The sequence below is a fragment of the Mobula birostris genome, chromosome 21 (assembly GCF_030028105.1).
Source record: "Mobula birostris isolate sMobBir1 chromosome 21, sMobBir1.hap1, whole genome shotgun sequence".
NCBI classification, from domain to species: Eukaryota; Metazoa; Chordata; class Chondrichthyes; order Myliobatiformes; family Myliobatidae; genus Mobula; species Mobula birostris.
This window is the reverse complement of record NC_092390.1, coordinates 31747060-31763753: the sequence shown is the minus strand read 5'-3', so window position 1 is coordinate 31763753 and position 16694 is coordinate 31747060. Positions and strand designations below refer to the sequence as shown.

The window sequence follows — 16694 nt, the reverse complement described above, 5'->3', positions numbered from 1 at the left end:
GCTCAAAAAACTCAACGGGTTTGTCTTTAAGTGCAGGGTGCTTGGACTCGTGCCGAAGCAGTTTTGAGGGCTTCGTTACCTCATTGGACAGCTTGTCTCCACATATCACACACAGGGGGCTTGGAACGTGCGAGCCACTGCTCACAATAAAGCCATATTTTATGTATGACTCATCGTATTTTCAGTTAAAGGAAGCTTTCTTTTTTTTGCCGTCTTGGCCGCAGCTGCCTCTGCGTTATCATCATCATTAGGCCTTTTATGTCCCCTACCATCCCTTCCAAAGAAACTCTCAAGCGACGTTCGTTTTTTACTCATCGAGTAGTTGTAGGTTAATGACCGACTGATGTCCTCGCGTGGGTAATGACCTCGCGTGCGTTTGAGTTCAACAGTGGGCGTGACAGGGAATGAGGAAAGGTGCAGTTGACTCATTGTTTCCTTGCTGCTCGGGAGTACATGCTTTGCAGCCTGGTACCGGTCTGCGGCCCAGTGGTTGGGGACTGCTGATATACAATATAATTTGTGAAAAAAAAACAATAAAGACTGAAAAATATGTCATTTGCAAATAGTAACTAAAACAAATAAATAATACTGAGTTCTAGAGTGCTTGAAAGTGAGTTTATAGGTTGCATGGTCAGTTCTGTTGAGGTGAGTGCCCTTTCTGGTTCCGAAGCTTGATGATTGTAAAGTAATAACTATTCGTGAACCTAATGTTGTGGAACCTAAGACTCCTGTACCTCCTGCCTGATGGTAATAGCGAGAAGAGAGCTTGTCCTGGATGATGGGATCCTTGGTGATGAATGCAGCTTTCTTTTAGCAGCACTCTTTGTCAAAGTGCTCATTGCTGGAAAAGGCTTTGTCTGTGATGGACTAGTTCTCTTTTTAAACTGAGGAACAACATTGTCTACTCTTCAGTCTTCTGGGACCTCATCTATGCCTAGTAAGGTTACAATGATCTTCATCAAGGCAGCACCATTCTCTTCTGTTGCCACCTTCCATGACTGAAGGCTCCATCGGTCGGGGTCGATCATGGATGTTGTGTCTCAGCTACCTAGGTACACAAGCCTAAGCATTACAATATGGTGAGCAAGCTGTTGCCCATGTAGGAAGCACCCCCTCTCCACACATCTCCCTAATAAAGGGAAAAGGAGATGTTCCCTTTCACAGTGAGAGGGGGCACTTAACAAAACAACTCACTGATTTACGGTGTTAAAAGCCTGTCATGACACTTCCCCACGCCCCCACTCCCTCCCCGCCAAGTTCTGTAACTTGAGAATTGGCAACAATCTCTCACCTACCAATGAGAGAGAGAGAGAGAGGGAGAGAGCGCAACTCGCAAGTACACAGCTTCTGACAGCTGATCCGCTGTTGCTGATGTTCCGTTCACTCCCGCAACGCACTGGCGTAGAATCAGCCTGTCCACCAGGCCACAAAAACTCAGAACCCCGAAGGCATGCTCATCTTCTAGGCCGTGTCCTGGGGATAGCAAAAAGCAGTCTGTTGTGAGTCCCACCACCGCAAAGAACCAAAGTCTGAGTGTAACTCCAGGTCAGGGTCTTCAACAGAACCCTGTCCACCCTGAAAGGGAAGAGGAGAGATATGGAAGGTAGAAATTAAGTTGTTTTCATAGGTGAACATGAAGGAGTCGCAATTTAGTGCCATCTTGATTCTACCTCTGCCTACCCAGCACCATCTCCTTCTTGATGTCAAAATGCCATAGCACATGAGCATATCTCACACTGTTGGCACTGCCTGCCTTGTTCATCAGTGAGTACTAAAGCAAAGTACTCATTTAGTACCTCGCCCATGGTCTCTTAACACCAAACATAAATTCTCTCCTTTATCCTTGATTGGTCCTGCACCTTCTACACACCCTAGTTATCCTCTTGTCTTTAATGTAAGTATAACATGCTTTAGGATTCTCTTTAGTTATCCTTGCAAAGACCTTTCTCCTATAGATTTCCTCCCTGCTTGAGCTCTTTCTTGCTATCTTTATATTCCTCAAGGGCCCTGTCTGATTTTAAATTTCTAAATCATATACATCCTTCTGTTTTCTTTTTGTATAAATTCATAATCTTTCACATCATCCAAGATTCCTTTAACCCAACATCCTTGTTTTTTTTTTCCTTCTTGGAACATGCCAATCCTGATCTCTATTAGTCTTTAAATAACTCCCACATGCCAGAAGTGGACTTGCCCAAAACAGCTACTACCAATTAACTCCCCAAACTCATGTTTAATAATGTTGTAATTTATCCTCCCCCAGTTTAGTGCTTTGTGCAAGTTCCAGACCTATCCTTATTCATGCCTCTGTGTCGTGGTCATGGTCACTGTTCTCTAAGTGCTCCCCCACTGAAAGTCCAGTCACCTGGCCAGCCTCATTTCCCAGAACAAGGGTTTGGCCTCAGGTAGGGAAGCTAGACTGGGTGGCCTGCTGTGGGATGGAGTCAGTATCAAGGACAGAGCACTCAGTGCGCACTGACTGCCTCTTTGTCCTTAGTAAATTCATCTCTGTTTGTGAAGCTCAGTAGATGTGCCTGCGGTGTTTGACTCCATTCTACAAGTTGATGTTCCTAAAGGACTCTGTCAAGGCCCTCGAGGGTATTCGATCCTTCGGGGGCTTTGATAGAGCTGAACAAGCTGTGTATGCCATGGATTCAGTGATCTTCTCAATCTCTTGCACTTTTTCCATCCTTCATCCACTTTGCATGTTGGAGATGATTTTTGTACACTCCAGTCCTTGGCCCTCATCCTTCAGGTGCCCGTACAACTCAGCGTGCGACCGAAGGTCAATTGGAAGTCTAGTAGTTGAAGCCCAATGGCAGATGGTGGTGACTGGAGAACTGTGTGTGTGTGTGTGTGTGTGTGTAGGGGCTTGTTTTGCTGTTATATTTAGCTACTTGTTCTGTTCCGTTTTGCTATTTTCTGTTGTTCCACAAGGCATTGTGGGCATGCTATGTTAGCACTGGCATGTGTGGCGAAACTTCCAAGCTGCCCCCAGCACATCCTTGGGTTGCTTTGGTTGTTAACATAAATGTTGCGTTTCACTGTATGTTTCCAGGCACCTGTGATAAATGAATCTGAATGATCACCATCTGTACTGTTGGACCCCATAGTACAAGGAGAGGGTTATGTTCATGATGTGACGTGCAGTGTGGCTTCAGTAAGTTACTACATGGTATTATGTTAAAATTGAGGCCTCAAAAGTCTTGTGTTTTGCAGCAATTTTAATGTTTCAATTATAATGCTAAAAAGACTTTTGGACACCTGTTTTAAAGGAAATATTAAGGGGTATATGAACCAAATGCAGTCAAGTGGAACTAGCTCAGGTCAGCATAGATATGTTGGGCAGAAAGGCCTATTTCTGTAATTCTTTAACTCTAGGATTAGCTCAAATCTGAAAATGATTTTCTGTGTGCAAGTTTTATTATAGGAAATGTTATCTCAATTATTCGCTCATGTGCATAATCCTGAGCTTGTGCAGTGGCAACGTTGCCTTACAACTGATCAATAACAGAATTCTTGTCGAAACTCTTGGATCACATGATTTATAAACATTGTTGGCCTTGAACACCAGAGGATGCCTTAACTGAAGCGCTGCTTCAGTATCACAAAAAGGGTCTGCCCATAAATACCTCAGGCTTGGGAAAAACTGGGAAATTCTTCCTTCAGACTATATTGTTGTTTCTGTAAATAGCATAAATGACAGAGCCCCTGACCCCACCCCAAACTGGGAACACTGTCATCAATATATTAAAAGATTGTACTTATGCATTTTGTTTTGCGCTTTAGTTTGTTGGTTCCTTATTAGTGATGTAACAATTATTATGTTTGGTCATTTATGAAGGTTGTCTTCTCAGTTAACAAAAGGGTTGGTTTACTCTTTGAATAGATTGGGAAGTAGCGCTTTGTGAAAAGGTGACCGATGGCAGATGCTGGGAGAATGTTGTTTCAGAGCTGCTGGTTATACAGAGACATCTCCAGGAATAGGTCAAGTTGTTGACAGCCCTACTTGGTAGAGAGGGAAGCAGGGGCTGTTGACATCATGAATGGCAGTGATGCTTAACTACCAGACGAGCTCAATGCGTTTATGCTCGATTTGAAAGGGAGAATTAAACTTCAGCTGTGAGGATCCCTGCTGCACCTGGTGACCCTGTGATCTCTGCCTTGGAGGCCAACATCAAGCTGTCTTTCAGGCGGCAAGTCCCAGTGGAGTACCTGGTAAGATCCTGAAAACTTCTGCCAACCAGCTGGCAGGAGTATTTGAAGATATTTTCAATCTCTCCCTGCAACGGTCGGAAGTACACACTTGCTTCAAAAGTGCAACAATTATACCAATGTCCAAGAAGAGCAGCGTGAGCTGCCTTAACAACTATCGGCCAGCAGTTCTCACATCCACGGTGATGAATTGGTTTGAGATGTTGGTTAAGGCTAGGGTCAACTCCTGCCTCAGGATGGACCTGAACCCACTGTAATTTGCCTATTGCCACAATAGGTCTACAGCAGACCCAGTCTCAATGGCTTTCCACACAGGCTTGGATCACCTGGATAATACTAATACCTATGTCCGGATGCTGTTCATTGACTCTGGCTCAACGTTTAACACCATCATTCTTACAGTCCTGATTAAAAACCTACAGGACCTGGACCTTTGTACCTCCCTCAACTGGACCCTCAGCTTCCTAACCCAAAGACCATAATCTGTTCTGATCGGAAATAAGACCTGAACCCCACTGACAATCATCACTGGTGCGCTTCAGGGATGTGTGCTTAGCCCACTGCTTTACTCTCTCTACACCCATAACCGTGTGGCTAGGCATAGCTCAAATACCATCTGTAAATTTGCTAATGCTGGCAGAATCTCAGATGGTGTTGAGAGGTGAGTGGTGTCACAAAAATAACCTTACCCTCAATGTCAGTAAGACCAAAGAGCTGATTGTGGACTTCACGAAGAGTAAGATGAGGGAACAAAGCCAATTGTCATAGAGGGATCAGAAATGGGGAGAATGAGCAATTTCAAATTCCTGGGTGTCAGTATCTCTAAGGATCTGACCATATATCGATGCAGCTATAACGAAGGCAAGACAGTGACTATATTTCATTAGGAGTTTGAGGAGATTTGGTTTGTAACCTAAAACACTTGAAAACTTCTACAGATTTACCGTGGAGAGCATTCTGACTGGCTGCATGACTGTCTGGTGTGGGGGAGGGGGGAATGCTAGTGCAGAAGATCGTAGCAAGCTGCAGAGAGTTGTAAGATTAGTTAGGTCCATCAAGGGTATTAACTTCCGTAGCATCCAAGACATCTTCAAGGAGCGATGCCTCAGAAAAGCAGCATCCATCATCAAGGACCTCCACCATCCAGGACGTGCCCTCTTCTCATTGCTGCCTTCAAGAAGGAGGTACAGAAGCCTGAAGGTTCATATCCAGCGAGTCAGGAACAGCTTCTTACCGTCTGCCATCCAATTTATAAATGGACATTGAATCTATGAACACTACCTCAGTACTTCTTTAAAAATTTCTGTTCTTTACATAACTTATCTTAACTTGGCTATTTAATATATATATATTCACTGTAATTCAGTTAATTTTGTTTATTTATCACATATTGCATTGTAATGCCACTGTAAAGTTAACAAATTTCACAACATATGCCGGTGATATTAAACCTGATTCTAATTCTGATTCTGAGGCTAAAGGTAGAAAATTCCTTACTACCATATTGTTTTGTGTCAGCTAAAGATTGAGAAAGTGCAGAACTGTTTTAAAATGCCACTTTTTGACAAATTAACAATTCTCAAGTATATTTTTAAAGCATTTTGTCGATAATTCAATTCTGACTGCTGGCTGATCAGGTCGATTGTTAGATGTGACAGAGTTCCTTGCACATTTATGTTATCCATCTTGGCAGTGTGCCAAGTACTCAGCAGCTGACCCTACACATAACAATGATCGGTTAGGTCAACCAATAAAGTGGCTATTTTGTTGAAAAACCTAATCTTGGTAAGATGTAACATTGGATTAATGTACAGAAAGTTAATGATGCCATTGGTCTGTGTTGGCTTGCTTTTTAATGTGCCTTGTGCTCTTTTTTCCACTTGCTGGCTAACAGTCTCTCCTTTTGTGGTTTGGCAGCTCTTACAAATGTAAAGCTCTGGGCCATCGATCGACCATGTTTTCAGACTATAATGATGAGGACAGGACTAATCAAGCATGCCGAGTATATGGAATTTCTAAAGAGGTTCGTTATTTTTGTTGAATTTGTTTCATCCCTGTTTGAAATGAGGTAAAGGTCAATTTCCACCCACTCCTTATCTAGAATGTCATAACAACTGCTATTAACCAGCTTGTGGCTTTGCTTATTCCCACAATCTCTACGCTACTCCCAGAAAGTCCAAATGTTAAATCCAACTTCTTCACTTGATTTAATTGCATGCAGTATTTATTTGAAGTTTGAAAATGCCATGTGAAGCTCCAGATGTACTGTATGTGTGGGCAATATAAGCCAAAAAGCAATGACTTTAACCGATTATAGATATTGCCTGTATAAATTATGACTCACCTCTTTTGCAAAACAAAAACACCAACAGTTACTTGAAGCTCATCTTTTCAAAATCAGGTGGTGCAATTGATGACTGTATGTTTTCATAATGTGGTTAGAAGAGAAAAAAACAATTTACTGATGTAAGAAATATTGTGCTGAGAACTTAAAGTTGATGGGCATATTGAAATTCAAAACAATAGTTTTAAAAACTGATCTCTTAAAGAATAGTGGAAGACAGAATAGAAATTGGTCAGGGCTTTTTCATGTCACTGTCTCTATAAAATAATAAGACAAACAAGCATGAAATTTTAAGGAAAGAAAATGACTTAAATTTGAAAGGGAGCTCAGTGGTGAACTTTTCCCAAGAAGGCATTGTATAAAATCATTTGTGATTCAGACAAGATTCTAACTTCCTGACAGTCAAGCAATGTAATCTCCTAAATTGTGCAAGGAGCAACATTTTTCAAAGGTGCAGCATGCTTGTATTAAACTTTTACTCTTGTTTAAGCTGCAAGAAAGAAGTTGCTGTTCTTTGTTTATTTTGGCATACAGGGATCACTTAGAGTATCATTTAGGAGAAAACCATAACTAAGGAAGGAAATGCAGAAGGGTGACGAACAGGGCATGGGAATGAGAGTGTTACTAGCACACACACTCATCCCTCCTAGAGGACCTCCAAAGTTTCTTCTTAAAATTAAGCACTAGTTTGATTATTTTATATATGGGTGACTCAGAAAAAAGGCTTGTATATGTTTTCTTTAGATTTGCACCTGTTTCTGACATGTGAATTATCTGCAGAAGTTTAACTTGTATCTAAATCTGATTTATTTCATAAAAATAGCACATATAAATGAAACAGTGCATCTTGAATTTAGTCCTATTCTACATGTTTAAGGTACATTTATAGGTGCAGCATCTGCAGAAACTCTTCTGTTTATATTCTGGGTATTGGTCTGAGATCAGGAACTGGAGCCTCATCTCCAACCAGGCAGTAATCTTTCTAATCCCTGATTTTCAATTGGATGACTATTGTTCGGGAATTTTAGAGATTCGAAAATGAAATTATATGCATTTTTGGCATGGCTCAGCAGGCAGCAGTCATTCCTGTGAGTCAGAACGTTGTGAATTCAGGGACCTTGCAGCTCAATGTAGAATATCCTCTGCACTGATTTAGAGAGGATCTGTCAATTCTGCTCCCTCACACCTGCAGCAGTCCTGCTTCAATTCTGACTTCATGCTTTGCCTGGACGTAGTTTGCTTGTTCCCTCTGAGACCATGTAGGCACCCCCCTCCCCTTCTCCACCCCTTCCTGAGTGCTCTGGCTTTCTCACACATCCTAAAGACATCCTGGTAGCTTAACCAGCTGCAGTAAATTGCTTCCTGGATAGGTGGCGACTGGAGGATTCAGGCATTGAGTCGGTGATGGACATGTAAGAGCAAATGGGTAACAGGGTGATAAGTCAGAGAGTGGAACTGTGAGGAATCTATTTTTGGAGCTGGCATGGGTTTGATGGGCCAAACAGCCTTCTATGTCACTGGAAATATGAAAGTTCTCTCAGTGTATTTGGTAATTTGGGTGTACGATGTTGAAATTACATTGTTTTTTCAAAGACTGTGAAGAGCTTTATGAAAAAAAATCCTTGAAGATCTCACCACAGTTCAAAAGCATTTAAAACACAAGTTAAACTGTTGCTCACTGAACAGTATCCTAACTACTGTCAGCCATCTCAAAATCACCAGGTAAGCTGTCTCACATCAGTCCTCCCCACTCCACTGTTACATAGAACATTGAGCAGTACAGCACAGGAATAGGCCCTACAGCCCACAGTGTTGTGCCAAACCAGCTGCAGTGGCATGCGAAAGTTTGGGCACCCCTGGTCAAAATTTTTGTTACTGTGAATAGCTAAGCGAGTAAAAGATGACCTGATTTCCAAAAGGCATAAAGTTAAAGATGACACATTTCTTTAATATTTTAAGCAAGATTACTTTTTTATTTCCATCTTTTACAGTTTCAAAATAACAAAAAAGGAAAAGGGCCTGAAGCAAAAGTTTGGGCACCCTGCATGGTCAGTACTTAGTAATACCCCCTTTGGCAAGTATCACAGCTTGTAAATGCTTTCCGTAGCCAGCTAAGAGTCTATCAATTCTTGTTTGGGGGATTTTTGCCCATTCTTCCTTGCAAAAGGCTTCTAGTTCTGTGAGATTCTTGGGCCGTCTTGCATGCACTGCTCTTTTGAAGTCTATCCACAGGTTTTCAATGATGTTTGCTGGTCCAGAAGTTGCTGGTATTTAATTGAATTTATTCTTCCCTCTACCAGTGAAATGTTCCTTATGCCACTGCCTGCAACACAAGCCCAAAGCCTGATTGATCCACCCCTGTGCTTAACAGTTGGAGAGGTGTTCTTTTCATGAAATTCTGCACCCTTTTTTTCTCCAAACATACCTTTGCTCATTGCGGCCAAAAAGTTCTATTTTAACTTCATCAGTCCACAGGACTTGTTTCCAAAATGCATCAGGCTTGCTTAGATGTTCCTTTGCAAACTTCTGACACTGAATTTTGTGGTGAGGATGCAGGAAAGGTTTTCTTCTGATGACCCTTCCATGAAAGTCATATTTGTGCAAGTGTCGCTGCATAGTAGAACAGTGCACCACCACTCCAGAGTCTGCTAAACCTTACTGAAGGTCTTTTGCAGTCAAACAGGGGTTTTGATTTGCCTTTCTAGCAATTCTATGAGCAGTTCTCTCGGAAAGTTTTCTTGGTCTTCCAGACCTCAACTTGACCTCCACTGTTCCTGTTAACTGCCATTTCTTAATTACATTACGAACTGAGGAAATGGCTACCCGAAAACACTTTGCTATCTTCTTATAGCCTTCTCCTGCTTTGTGGGCATCATTTATTTTAATTTTCAGAGTGCTAGGCAGCTGCTTAGAGGAGCCTATAGCTGCTGATTGTTGGGACCAGGTTTGAGGAGTCAGGGTATTTAGAAAGCTTTGAAATTTGCATCACCTGGCCTTTCCTAACGATGTCTGTGAACAAGCCATCGCCCTAACAAGCTAATTAAGGTCTGAGACCTTGGTAAAAGTTACCTGAGAGCTCAAATCTCTTGGGGTGCCCAAACTTTTGCACGGTGTTCCTTTCCTTTTTTTCACTCTAAAATTGTACAAACCAAAAATAATACATTAATCTTGCTTAAAATGTTGAAAAGAATGTTTCATCTTTAACTTTATGACTTTTGGAGATCAGTTCATCTTCTCCTCACTTAACTATTCACAGTAACAGAAATTTTAACCAGGGGTGCCCAAACTTTTGCATGTCACTGTAAAAAATGAATCAAAAACTCCCCAAAACTAATCCCTTCTACCTATACGATGTATATCCCTCCATATTCCTCATATTCATCTGCCTAGCTAAACATCTCTTTAAAGCCCGTAATGTATTTGTCCATACCAGGCAGCGCCTTCCAGGCATCCACCACTCCCTGAGATAAAACCTTAATGTCTCCTTTGAACCTACCCCCTCTAACTTTCAATGTATGCCTTCCGGTATCAGACATTCATACCCTGGGAAAAAGATACTCCCTGTCTACTCTTTCTGTGCCTTTCATAATCTTATAAACCTCTATCAGATCTTCCCTCAGACTCCACCACTCCAGAAAAACAACCCAAGTTTGTCCGGCCTCTCATGATAGCACATGCCCTCTGAACCAGGCAGCTGGCGACCAGAACTATATGCACTATTCCAGATGTGACCTAATCAGTTTTATAAAGTTGCAGCATAACCTCTTGACTTCCGAGCTCAGTGATTTGACTAATACCAGTGAGCATTCCATAAGCCTTCTTACCCACCCTATCACCCTGTCTAGCCACTTTCAAGGAGCTATGAACTTGGACCTCAAGATCTCTCTACTCAACAACACTGTTAGGGGTCTAGCCCTTAACAGTGTTCTGCCTCTTTGCATTTGCCCTACCAAGGTGCAACACCTCACATTTATCTGGGTTAAACTGAATCTGCCATTTCTCTGCCCATATATGCAACTGATTTATATCAGGCTGTATTCTTTGTCTGTCTTATACACTATCCACAACTCCACCTACCCACCCGGCTACATTCTCATCCACGTCATTTAAAGCCAGGTTGTTTAAAGCTTTCCTAAACACATCCGTGGGTTTTCCCAGCCGCCACTGACCTCCCCTTGTTCACTTTCTGATTGCTACCCTTCCACCACCACTCCTGACAACCATTTTCTCTCTGTTTCCAATCACAGAGTGCATCCTTAATATTGCTAACTTGACCCTTTATGATCACTGAACCCTCACTTCTCCATTCCTTGTTTATCTTCGGCCCCTAGATGCTGTCTGATCGCCTGAACATTTCCAGCAACATTTAAACCAGTGAAATACTTTGGAAGCTCTGGATTTTGCACTTGAAGCTATACAAACACTAGTTCCAACCTTACGTTAAAAGGCACCATTTCTCACTGACTGTCAAAGCAAAACTGCATAACCTCAGAATTGGCATTTGAAACAGAGAATCAATCCTGGAACTAGATGCCAGATGTGAAGTGAAAGGATTTTAAGCCATTATTTTGTATTTGAATTAACATGGCACAGGGTGGTCATAGGCCAGATGGAGGTAAAGAGTTTTCATGTTGGTCTCTGATCCATGTTTAATCCCGACACATCTACATGAACACCCATGCCTCCAAACAGGGGAGGTGCTGGAACAAACATGAGATAATCTGCAGATGCTGGAAATCCAAACGACACACACAAAATACTGGAGGAACTCAGCAGGCCAGGCAGCATCTATGGAAAAGAGTAAACAGTTGATGTTTCGGGCCGAGGCCCTTCATCGGGGAGGGGTTGGAATCATCACTTCTGATTACTTTGCTGAGCAGAAACTCTTTTTGAGATTAGACCTGGCCCTTAAATTCCCTCAGTTTAAAGTGATCAATGCTCTCAGCTTTGTTGATAAGCAATGGGTGAAACTATCTAGAGTGGAGAAAATTTAGAAATAAAACAAAATCATTGGAGGGAGCAAATATTATTCCCTTGTTCAAGAAAGGTAATGGGGATAATCCTGGGAATTACAGACCATTGAGTCGTACATTAGTGGTGGACCAACTATTGGAAAGGATGCATAGGGACAGAATTTATGAGCGTTTGGAGAAGCCCAGTCAGAATGGCTTTGTGAGGGGTAGGTTATGCTCATGAGCCTGATTGAATTCTTCGAGGAAGTCACAAGACAAATTGATGAAGGTAGAGTAATGTATGTGGTGTAAATGGAATTTGGTAAGGTTTTCAACAAGGTTCTTTGTGGTAGGGTCATTCAGAAAGTCAGAAGGCATTAGATCCAGGGAAACTGGCTGCATGGATTCAGAATTGTTTGCCCACAGAAGGCAGAAAATGGCATTAGATTGAGTGTATTTTGTCTGGAGGTCAGTGACCAGTGGTGTTCCTTGAGGATTTGTTCTGGGACCCCTGCTCTTTGTGATTTTTATAAATAACTTGGATGAGGAAGTGGATGGATGAGTTAGTAAGTTTGCAGAAGACACAAAGGTTGCTGGTGTTGTGAATAGTGTAGAAGGTTGTCGTAGTTTGAAAGGCTGTCTGCTTAGCCCTGCTCTACTCGCTTTACACTTACGTGGCTAAGCACAGCTCCAATGCCATATTCAAGTTTGCTGACAACACCACTATCATAGGCCAAATCAAAGGTGGTGATGAATCGGCATACTGTATAAGAGGGAGAGTGAAAATCTGGCTGACTGATGCCACAACAATCTCTTACTCAATGTCAGCAAGACCAAGGAGTTGTCCTTTGTCATCAGGAGGAGGAAACCAGAGGTTCATGAGCTGGTCCTAATCAGGTGGAAAGGGTCAGCAACTTTAAGTTCCTTAGGTTCTCATTTCAGAGGACAAGTCCTGGGTCTAGCAGGTAAGTGCAATTTCAAAGAAAGCACGACAGTGCCTCTGCTTCCTTGGGAGTTTGAGAAAATTTGGAATGACATCTAAAACGTTCAATTCTGTAGATCTGTAGTGGAGAGTATATTGACTGGCTGCATCATACCTGGTATGGAAACACCAATGCCCTTGAACAGAAAGTCCTAGAAAAAGTAGTGGATGAGACCCAGTCCATCATGGGTGAAGCCCTCCTCACCATTGAGCATACCTACACAGAGCATTGGCGCAGGAAAGCAACATCCATCATCAAGGAACCCGCCACCCAGGTGGGATCTTTTTGCTGCTGCCATCAAGAGGAAGATGCAAGAACCTCGGGACACACACCACCAGGTCCAGAAACAGACATCACTCCTTAACCATCCGGCTCTTGAACCAAAGGGATAACCTCACTCAACTTCACTTGCCCCATCATTGAATTGTTTCCACAACCTTTTGACCAACTTTCAAGGCCTCTTCATTTCATGCTCTCGATATCTATTGCTTATATATTTATTATTATTTTTTCTTTCTTTTTGTATTTGCATAGATAGTTGTGTTTGCAGACCGGTTGTCCACTCTGGGGTGAGGTCTTTCATTGATTCTATTATGGTTATTGGATTTATTGTGTGTGCCTGCAAGAAAATGAATCTCAGGGTTGTATATGGTGACATATATGTACTTTGGTAATAAATCTACTTTGAACTTTGATAGGATGCAGAGCTGGGCTGAGAAGTGGCAGATGGGGTTTAATATGGAAAAGTGTGAAGTGCTAAACTTTGGAAGGGCAAACTTGAAGGGAGAGTACATGGTTAATGGCAGGATTTATAGCAGTGTGCAGAAACAGGGGGACCTAGGGATCCATGTCCATAGATCCCTCAAAGTTGCTGTATAAGTTGATAGAGTGGCTAAGAAGGCATTTGGTGTGGTGGCCTTCATTAGTTGGGGAATTTAACGTAAACTAGTCTGGCTATTCTCTTCTGAACTCTCTCATTAACAAGTCAGTTTTCACCCACAGACTTACCACTCACTAGACATTTTCAGGTTTTGTTTTGCACTGTTCTCTGTAAACATTGGAGACTGTTGTCCGTGAAAATCCCAGGAGATCAGCAGTTTCTGAGATACTCAAGCAAACCAGTCTGGCACCAACAATCCTTTCACGGTCAAGGTCACTTCGCTCTCATTTCTTCCTCATTCTGATGTTTGGTTTGAACAACTAAACCTCTTGAACATGTTTTCATGCTTTTACAAATTGAATTGCTGCTACTTCCTTAAAGGTTGTCATAGCCAGAGATGGCAGTGAGAATAAGCTGTAACTGCCTATTAAATGCTCCCAATGACATGCATCTCAAATAGTCCCTGACAACCATAATCCAGCTCCTGGCCTTCACATATAGCTTAGCTACTAAGTTCAGCAGAACCATTTCTACTGACAGGAGAGGGGGCAAAGGAGCAAAGCTGGCAATATAAAACCAGCCACTTCGAGCAGATGGGGCTCATCAGCTGTGGTTGGCAGCTCATCTAGGAGAATGAAAGCACTGATCTCAAATCTCTGCTGCCTTGTGACTACACACACTTATTGGAAAGGCTTCAGGAGTAAACCCCAAGGAAAAATCTGGAGCTGGAATCCCTAGGGCAGTTCTACATTGAATTCAATGCTAACTGGCAACTCCTGTGATGCCACTGGTGCCAAATTGTAGGATCTCTGCCATTCCTTTGGGTTCATTAGCAGCGTGGAGAGGGGGACCCTGCTACTTGGGCAAAAGCTTGTTCTCCATTTTGATTTGCCTTGCCTTGTGTACTGGCAGCGCTGTGCCAACAAGGTAGACAGCGAGGACACAGTATCTATGGTTGACCCCAACCAACGGAAGCCTCACTTCTGCCACATGATTAACTGGTTAGATGTTTGTAGTAATGAGCAAGTTTACCTAATAATGTGGCCACTGAACATATGTTTAAGTGTATGTGTGATTGGTAGTATGACTTTAATACAGTGTTGCACCTGACACTTGGAGTTATTGCCAGCAATATAAGATCTTCTCTCTTGGCTCTCCGTTCTTCTTTCAGCAACACAAATGAGCCCACACACAATAAGTTTAGTGTATCTGTTCAACTTTTACAAAAAAAAACCTTACAGCTTCGTGGTTGTACTTACTGATACCAGCATTTGATAAAGAAGAGCTAAACTGAATTCAAAATCCCAAGTTAAATTAGTCACCAATAATAGCAGAGAGAAACTATTACAATCTCACCTTTAAGGTGAACTCTTTAGCAAGTAAAATGAATGCATTCTAGAGTGTGGTTTGAATCCATAGGCTTCTGTATCAGGGGAAAGACATAATCAAATTGAGTCATGTACCACTTTGAGGCATTTATTATCAAGGAAGAGAACAATAAAGTTCCTTAATCATAAAAGAAATCAAAGTCTACTGAAGCAGTGATAACTTTAGCTCAGTAATCATACTCCATTGATACAGCTAGGTTTCCTAGGTTGGCTCTCTCAGTTGATGGTGAGTAAGTTCCTGCAGTCACAGTGATTTGAAAGATTGCAGTGTCACTGAAGGTCAGCTTGCACGTGCTCTGTCACCCTTTGTCTTCAGTTAATGTGCCCAGTTAGCGTTTAGCAGCCAAACTCAACTCTTATGGGCATGAGGAGTGGAGATTTTAGTAATGTTTAGATATCATGTTGTTGGAAATTCTAGTGCACTTTAATGTATGTTTGGGTCACCTTAATTGCTTTTGATATTGGTCCATGTGCCACACTCTTCGCTTTTGATATCTGATGCTCCCTTTGGTGGCTAGTTTCAGGATGGCAAATAGACATAGGCTGCTTTTGGTCTGTGCTGTCTTCAGGGTTGGGTCTGCAGAAGTGATATTTGTTAAGGATGATGGGATGATGGAATCAAGGAGTGGCTTTCATATTTGGATGGTGAAGGAAGACGGGTTTGGACAGAGTTTTGGGTGGTTGGAGGAAGAGTAACTTGGCTCTTTGGGTTTGATCCATCACAGGGCAGAAAGTTGGAGTAGGGGTGCTGCTGGAGGAGTGATGGGAATGCCAGTGCTGTATGGAAGGATGGGAAGGGGGAGCACACTGATGCAGATGAGTAAACTTTTGATAGATTAATATTTGAAATTCTGAGGAACTGAGCTTTATGGGCAACTGTCACATTTGAAGCCACCATAGATCATACTGAATAACAGGGCAAGCCTGGGGGTGTCATGGTCCTGATCGGTTATTCCCTAGGTCCCTTTAAATTTACTTTGTCACGATCAGGACCGTTGACTCCTTGTTTTCCTTAATTCATTGTTTCCCTGTGTTTCTTGGGCTCTGTAATTAAGGGCACTTGAGTCTCAGCTGAACAAGCAGTATTTAGTGTCGGGTTTACAGCTACTCGGTGCTAGGTCGTCATTGGATGTCACCTGGTACTCTGAGTTCCAAGTCCAGGCTTTGGTGTTCTGAGTTCCAAGTCCAGGCTCTGGTGTTCCAAGTTCCAAGCCTGGATCCCAACTTCCATGTTCCGAGTTCTAAGTCCGGGTCCCGAGTCCCATGTTCCGAGTTCTAAGTCCGGGTCCAAGTCTAGCCACAGTTATTCCCACTTCTGTTTTGCGCACTCCTTGATCTCCCTCTGAACGATCCTTGCTTTCCTGCTTTCCTAGTAACGATTAATAGACTCTATTCTTGTTAGCGCTACAAAACATGTTTGTCCGCTGCTTTTGGATCCACCCGTGCTCTGCACTTGTGACAGAGGAACCTATTGACCTACTCCAGCTCCGTGTTTTCTGTCTTGCTGATAAGGTTGTTACTGACTTAACCGGCAGGTGTCCCGGTCTGGCAAGCACCAGAAAGGCCATGTTGTCTTACAGCAGTCCATCTTGTAACATCATGGTCCAATTTCTACCACGGTGCTTCAGGAGTTCTGACCAGAAGTATTAAGCTTCTGAAGCAAAGTGAGTGATCCAGAAATAGTTGTTACCTCATTTCACGCTGATTAAAATAAAATTCAATAGTATAACATTGCAAACAAACAAACCAGCATTCTGTAAATGACTTTCTGAACTTATCTGGGTATGATAGTACCTAACCCACTCAGTTATTTGAATTTTAATTTCCTAGTTGGAGATGCCAAATTAAGTTGGCCAAATCCAGTGAGAAATCCCATCTGTAGGAAAGGCTGCGGACCCTCAATGCATACAAGCAATGCACTGGTTTATCAAC

General features: G+C 42.4%; 1 protein-coding gene across 8 annotated transcripts in view; it reads left to right on the top strand.

Annotated features, from left to right (window-relative positions):
* LOC140185698 (cGMP-dependent protein kinase 1) overlaps window positions 1-16694 on the top strand; it is an 815177-nt gene that overhangs the window by 468540 nt on the left and 329943 nt on the right. For all 8 annotated transcript variants that reach the window (XM_072239236.1, XM_072239235.1, XM_072239233.1 and 5 more), the window contains one exon: window positions 6133-6238. In XM_072239236.1, the coding sequence (XP_072095337.1) occupies window positions 6133-6238 (106 nt within the window). The remainder of the gene's footprint in view (window positions 1-6132; window positions 6239-16694) is intronic.